At 40.4% G+C, this 7,500-nt stretch overlaps 2 protein-coding genes across 3 annotated transcripts in view; one reads left to right on the forward strand and one right to left on the reverse strand.

Moving 5' to 3' along the window:
• LOC145493361 (electron transfer flavoprotein subunit beta-like) overlaps window positions 1-3,585 on the forward strand; it is a 7,044-nt gene extending 3,459 nt beyond the window's left edge. The window contains exons 5-8 of the mRNA XM_081472824.1: window positions 604-666; window positions 1,477-1,595; window positions 2,275-2,314; window positions 2,624-3,585. Of these exons, the coding sequence (XP_081328950.1) occupies window positions 604-666; window positions 1,477-1,595; window positions 2,275-2,314; window positions 2,624-2,794 (393 nt within the window). The 3' untranslated portion in view covers window positions 2,795-3,585. The remainder of the gene's footprint in view (window positions 1-603; window positions 667-1,476; window positions 1,596-2,274; window positions 2,315-2,623) is intronic.
• Window positions 3,586-4,821: 1,236 nt separating this feature from the next.
• LOC145493340 (uncharacterized) overlaps window positions 4,822-7,500 on the reverse strand; it is an 8,059-nt gene continuing 5,380 nt past the window's right edge. For both annotated transcript variants that reach the window (XM_081472791.1, XM_081472789.1), the window contains exons 4-5: window positions 6,506-6,829; window positions 4,822-5,973 (exon numbers count right to left, since the gene is read on the reverse strand). In XM_081472791.1, coding sequence (XP_081328917.1) covers window positions 5,765-5,973; window positions 6,506-6,829 — 533 coding nt within the window. In that variant the 3' untranslated portion in view covers window positions 4,822-5,764. The remainder of the gene's footprint in view (window positions 5,974-6,505; window positions 6,830-7,500) is intronic.

The following is a 7,500-nucleotide window of genomic DNA, read 5'->3' on the forward strand; positions in this document are numbered from 1 at the left end:
AATGGATTACATGTACAGTGTGTCTGCTTTGACTGACTGGTGCCCGCAGAACATATGGTACTCTAATTCAATCTACCCCAGTTTGAGCCAACCTTATTTCTTGATGGTTTTTTTGTTACCCTTAACTAGTTCTTACTACCTTAGTAGACCCTGATACGTTTTCAATTATTTTTTTGCTGCAAAAGAGAAAACATACACAGTATCCTGAAATTTTTATGAAGGTCTCTCTTACAGGAGCTCAAAGCTGGTGAGGGACGACCCCAAGCCAACTATAACATTTTCCAGAACATTTGAGCAATAATTCCCAATGATACTAATAACAGAACCAAATAAACATTTTCTTGGTTCTTCCCACTGAACTTTAGAGTGTTCTCTGTCAAAGGTGCCAAGAAGCAGTTTTCCATTTTAACATTTCAGGACCCAGTTCGAAGGCTGGATAACGCAATCCGCCATATAAATTGCCATTCACCAGTGAATAAGTGTTCACAAAACAAACTGCATTATCCATTGGATAGTGATTTATCTAGTGGACAGCATTATCCATCCTTTGAACAACTGGGGCCAGATCTGTTATGTGATTATCACGATATTTGTTTTCTAAAGGCAATTGATGATGATTGTAATCAGACAGGACAGATGTTGTCTGCACTGCTGTCATGGCCTCAGGTAATATTTCTTAAAACTTTCTATCCTAGTTTATGATTCAAGTACAAGTTATGTAGAGTTTCAATGAACAGGTGCTTTTGCTAGGGTCTGCATTTAGCCTCTATTGCCTTAGTGAGTCAGATGGATGACTTTTTTCCTTTGACCAGAAAGGCCTCGAAACAAGAACTGGTATTATTTTATCTTGCGTTATAATTGTTGGAGGTGCAGTGACCTAATGGATAGTGCCCTGGATTGAGTAGTCCAGCTTTGTGCCCTGGCTGGGGTCATTGTATTGTTTTCTTGGGAAAGACACTTGAATCTCACACTGCCTCTTACCACTAATGGGTACTGGCAAACTGCAAATTGTAAGAATATCTTCCTCCAAATGTCTATCTGATTGTCTCTACTTACAGCTCTGTAATTACACTACTGCACTGTGGTTTTTGGGCCAGTGAATTGCAATTAATATCTTTAGTGTTCCTTTAGGAGACTTTACACTGTTAATCATTCTCAATTTGTTTCACATGTCAAATCTCTTAAGGCTGGTTTTCATTGGCGCATTAGCATAAGCATAAGCTGACATACGCAGACACAGTAAGATGCTGATATTAGTGCTTTTTGTTAAGAAGCTCACAGCACCTCACTGTGTCCGTGTCTATGTTGTTTATGCGCAGGCTAATGTGCACTACAGTAGTTAAAACCAGCCTTTAAACCCACAGAACAGGACGTAGGTTGGAGTGGGGCACAGTTTGGGAGGGCAGAGCATGGAGCCCAGTAAACCATGAGTTTGATTTTAAGGTATTTTAATGATTAATTGTTGTGTTATTACAGGCAACATTTGCATCCAAACTGGAACTAAAAGATGATAAACTGGGTGTGACGCGTGAAATTGATGGTGGTCTAGAGATGATTGACGTGAAGATGCCATGTGTCATCACAGCAGATCTACGGTATTTAAAGTGTCTTGTGTACTCACATGGTAGAATGTACGATTTTGTAAGCTTTACTTGGAGATGGCAAACAAACTAATGAATAAACTACTGATTCAATAATTGATTCATGGGTCAAACAAGGAAACGGACAAGTACAGAACAACGAAAATTACTGACTCTTAAGAAACTGAATAAATATTTCTGCAGGATGACCATTTCAGTTATAAAAACTGCTATCAACATGGGTCCCGCGTAAAATGAGTAAAATAATAATTGAAATAACCCATAAAAAATATGCAACAATCTCAAAAGTTATATAACAATCTAGAAATATACGTATTTGAGACACTTCTTTCCTATTGTTAGGTTTTTTTTCTTGTTCTTAGCTAAGTTTTCAATAGTTTATCTCATTAGTTAACAGTTGGTAGGATTTTTAATAGTTTATTAGATAATACTAGGCTTCTTATTATATTAACTGTCCCCAGTTAGTAGAGCGGTGTTTCCTCACGGCTAGCAAAATTGTGATGCGCTAGTAAAGTTTTAGTATTGTTGTTGTACTAACTAGTGCTAGTGAACATACTGCTTACATGTAAGCTTCTAATCTTTTTACATGACCGTGAGTTTGTTGATGCAGACCGAATTTATACTTGTTGTCCTAAGTTGTTTAATCAAGCCTTTTTGTTGTTATTTTCTTCAGGTTGAACGAGCCTCGTTATGCCACTCTTCCAAATATCATGGTTTGTAACATTGATTGTTCCAACATCTAACACAATAACCATTAGAGTCCTTTAGGTTATCATGCTTCCCACAAGGGATGCATGGTTAAACTTGGGACAGTTAGAAATATTTTTGTTTTGTGCAAAATCGTCGCAAAGGTTTATTGACTTCAACATCTTCATAATGATTAAAACACAGACCTCTTCGCAATGCACTTTTTAGCGCAGAGAAACACAAGTGTCGGGACCCAAAATTTTATAAGAGCTTGGGAGAAATGTGAGTACACAGGTTTTACATGCTATCAATTTATTGTCTGTTTTGAATCACAGAAAGCGAAAAAGAAGAAGATTGACAAGAAATCTCCTGGTGACTTGGGAGTGGACGTTGCACCCAGAATAGAAACAATCACTGTTGTTGATCCGCCAGTACGCGAGGCAGGAATTAAAGTAGAGACAGTGGATGACTTGGTCGGTAAACTAAAAGAACAAGGATTCTGCTGACCAGCTGAAGAAATAGATGCTGAAAAATTGGACAGAAAAAAATGATCATGCTCTTAGTTTGGCTTGGGTGTAAGAACACTTCATTTTTGGTGGAAATGGCTTGCTCCTTTTTTAATTGCCAATTAATTATTTGTTATCAAATTTTGGCGCCGCTGAAAGCTGTACTTGTGTTTGTGTAGTTTCATTGTATCCTGTTGTGCGCCATCGCCTAAGTGGAGATCTATGTTATGGTAAAGCAAATACATGCACCTTTGCAGTGAACCATATCGAAACCTCCAAGGATTAAAACTCGTTACTGAACTACGCGTGTTTTTCTGCGTTCTCTCTAAGGCCCCGCCCATACTACGCCGGAGAAATTTGAAAGCGCAGCTTTATTTCTACGGTTAGGCCTACTGTCCACACTAATCCGTCACGAAAATGGAGCTTTTCGAAAACGCTATTCAAACCGGAGGAATCTGAAAACGCCGGCTTTACGTTATAGTGTGGACGGGAAACATTTTGAAAACAGAACTTTTCGAAAAAGATGACGTCACGCTAATCATGTGATTTCTCTGCCCGGGTTTTCTTCAAACAGAAATCCAAAATGACCGGTGATTGATGCGTTGTCAAATTTCTCCGGCGTAGTGTGGACGGAAAACATGATGCATTTTCAGAGTGAAAACATCGTTTTCATTTCAAATTTCTCCGCAGAGTTAGCACACTGATTCTCCTCAGTGTTGGTCCGGTTTGGGGCTCGAACCCTCGACCTCCCGCACAGTCAGCCGTTCTATCTGAGCTGACCAGACGGCAAGTCCTAGACTGTTTGGATATGTGAGAATTCAACTGAAACTTAGGAAGCAACGTGACAAAAATAGAGTAAAAATAAATTAATTAATTAACTTTGTTTAACGAGGGTAACACCCTTTACTGACTCCACACCTCCCAGCCTTAAGATTGTTATTAGTTTCTACAGGGAGATCCCTGTCTCCTACCCACCAGGCTGCCTTCCTATTCTTACCCGGTAGTTTCCACAAGAGAGTGTCACTACATTTCCAGTTGTTCCTTTGTTTCGGATGACATGACAAATGCACCTGACTTCATAACAGAACATGGCAGATGCCATAGAAATTGCAGGTAGACCGCAATTCTCTCGAAATATCAAGCGCGAAGCGCGAAAGGCAAATTAGTAAAAACGTCAGGCGACAGTCAACGCAGCCTGCGTGTTAGTGGTTTCCTTTCGGCGTGCACATGAGGTGCGTTCACGCCCCGGGAGTGTGGAAAGATCGTTCCACCAGTGCGCGTCCTTCTGAGCGTAAGAACAGCGCTCCACGCAATCTTCTCGCGCCGTGGAAATGAGTGCATGGCAGGCTAGTGGTAGCGGTATGGCACGTTTCTTAGTAGCGTCGGCTCGTGAAAATTTTAGGATTGCCGGAATCGACACAGTGGTCCAATCGGAGCATAAGAAGATAAGCGTCTGTTTGATACCTTGATCTGATTACTAAGGCCTCGCGAGATGGTGGACGTTCGATACAAAAGGCTTGATCTAGTAATTCGCGAGTTCGTCTTGAGCGTTGCTGGGTGTCCGGGCCAACAAGCAGGTTTGATAAGAAAAGGCAAGCGACATTTCAGAGCACATGCATGCAAGGATAAGAGAGAAATTGAGATCAAAGAGGTTGTTTTCTGGACCGGCCATTGCGGCGGTTACAGGTGATCATCTATCCCCTTAATTTACTCTTGCAAAGACACTTCTCTCAGAATGCCTGTCTCCCGGGGGGGGCGGGGGGCGGGGGGGGCGTTATGAGTTACCGTTATGAGCTCGAGATCGTTCATGTTTGATTTTAGGGTGGGTCCTCCCCCTCATTCTTCTCGCCTATCGCACACCCCCTTGGTGGAAATTTCTGTCTCTTCCCAACCTTCTTCTCCTTCAAAAAGACAAGACGGCGGACAAACATTTCGCGCTAAAAATAAATACGCATGCACTGCAGGCGAGTAAATGGTTTGGAAATGAGGAAATGGCAAATATGAGATAAAAACTTTAATCATTTCAGGTTGTTTATACTGTGCTGCATACTGTGGTCAACTACTTAAATCATTACAAGTGATATCTTACAAAACAAGAAAAAGGAAAGTCTTTCTTAGCCGGATATGACGTAATGGTTTGTTAATATATACCATTTTCTTTTAGCGTTGTGTGACTATTCAAATAACGGCTCAGTGTAAATAAGAACTACTAAATAACCAGTAATCAGCAGGCAAATATTTCCGCGCTCTCATGGTTCTCTTAAACATGGTTGCCATAGACATCACTTTTCAAAATTCCCTGACTTTTCCCCCATAAAAATGAAATTTCCCTAACCAAATTAACACAAAATGTCAGATATAATAGCGGCCTCTAGCCTCCTCTTGCAGCCGTCCTTTGCACCCAATTATTTTTAATACACTGATAAGTTTTTCAACAAATTTTCCTATTTCACTGATTAAGAAAACACATTGTTGAGATCACCAATGTTTCTTCTAGCCTTCCATAGTGTGAAATCAGCCGTTAAATTATTTCAATTTTACCTCACTTTTGTTCTAAATTTGTCCAATTTTCCTGACTCGAAATAAAATTTAAATTTCCTGACCATTTCCGACTGATTAGTCTCAGCCTAGTTAAAGACAGGGAGAAAAGGAAAGCGGGGACAAATTCGCCTGATCACAATTTAGCAACTTAGCTGTTACCTGTAGAACACCACTTTTTACTTTACTGTCGATCCGTTTCAAGAGCCTAACTAGATTTTCTACGCGATATTGTTTTAGTCGTGTTTTCCCCATTCGGCTAATCTGATTTGCATACCTTTTGACTCGCAGTTTGTACACTTAAAATAGTAACTTAAAACATTAATCAAAATTAAAATACTTATTACATTGAGGTTAATCATACGATGTCAACTTGGTGACCTCTGCCTCAACATTGTTGCATGACCTGTTCCTCTGTTGTCCTTGCCTTGATCAGCAGATCATGTCTCGCTTCCTAAGTTCTCTGTCGATCATCTTCCTCATTCCAATGGGAAAGCGCTCTTGAGCCTCTTTCCAGCACATGGCGAGCAACCTTACACTTGTTATGTCATCCTTGGCAAGCTGACTCGAGATTGTCTTCACACTGTTCGTGGACCATTGGTATTCCTTCTGGAGAAAACGAAGGAACACCTCCACGGAAGCTGAAAACGACAAAAAGCACAGGTGATGTTTAAATAATGATATTTTTATTATTATTTTTTTTGCTTTTGAAACGCTGTCACGACAAACGCAATAGCGCTATGAACAAGTCTCAACCGAAAGTAAAATGAAACATGCAGCTGGTGCCAAACGTGGGAAAACGCGCGATTAGTCAGCGCTTCTCGCCTCTGATTGGTCGGGGCGCTTTCTTGCCAACGATTGTCTCAATGAAAAAGCATGTTCGCTCTGATTTGATAGCTGGAGCACGCTACAGGTGGTTGTTGAGTTTATTGGGTGTTTTTTCTTAGCCAAAAAAGGCGCTCATGAACAGAATATAAAATCGTCCCGGCCCACAAGAAGAGGCCTTTCTAAAAGAGACATTTAAGAGGAGAAAAATGTCTGAACAATTCGAATACTGTGAAACAAAATAATTAACTTCGTAAGTCTACAAACTAGAGAAATGAATGAAATAGGCAGTGAGGACAAACAAGGGTTGTGTTAAGTTAATAATGAAAAATAAAACACACAAATTACCCTCTTGAGAGTCAGGGGCTACTTGTCTACTGACGGTGACTCCCTCCAAACCTTTTATCATTTCATCTTCTTGTTTGTTCTTCTCTTTTTGTTTCATGATCTTCACTGCTCGTTCAGCGGTCATCAGCGCATAGTGCAGGATGTCGAATGCCATTTTTTCTATTTCCGGGTTACGTTCCTTGTTCTCTTTGGTGTAGTTCCACACGAAGAATGTGTGACTGATAGAACTTCCGGTGGCGGCTGATGCCTCGTCGAGGGCGTCTTTACACTCTTCCTCGTTCTTCAGTTTGTCACGGTGAGTAACAACAGTGATGGGTGCAATTCCTGTTGAAAAACGAAAACAAAAAAAAAGATAAAAATAGGTAGACGAAAGAAGAAAGGAAGTTTTTCTCATTCCCTTGCCACGTCCGGTCCGTGGCGTGTCCTGTTTACTTCCAAGGACTTTGCCTGACAGTGATCAGTGTAAATTCGATTCCTGATTATCAGTATTAACATCTGGAAAAGCGTTGGCAGTCTTCCTTTGCTTTAACCTGTTCTTTTGAACCCTATTATAGTTTAAGCCTTGCACTGTTCTTTACCTTTACTCTGTTCTTTTGATTCCTAAAACAGGTTAGGTTTTGCACTCTTCCCTTGCTTTACCCTGTTCTTTTGATCCCTAATGTTAGGTTAGGCTTTTCACTATTCTTTAGCTTTACTCTGTTCTTTTGATTCCTAAAACAGGTTAGGTTTTGCACCCTTCCCTTGCTTGACCCTATTATTTTGATCCCTAATGTTAGGTTAGGCTTTGCACTGTTCTTTAGCTATACCCTGTTCTTTTGATTCCTAATATAGCTTTGCAATGAATGATGGCGAAAAATCGAATAATAAGATACCCTTCCTTGCTGTTGATCAATCTTGCGATGCATCAAAGCCATATACACAATTATTAATACCTTTTTTGAGAAAAGCAAATGCATATGGTGGACGGCTTTCTTTCGCAGGCAAAAGAGGAGAGA

This window comes from Orbicella franksi, chromosome 7, assembly GCF_964199315.1.
Source record: "Orbicella franksi chromosome 7, jaOrbFran1.1, whole genome shotgun sequence".
Taxonomy (NCBI): Eukaryota; Metazoa; Cnidaria; class Anthozoa; order Scleractinia; family Merulinidae; genus Orbicella; species Orbicella franksi.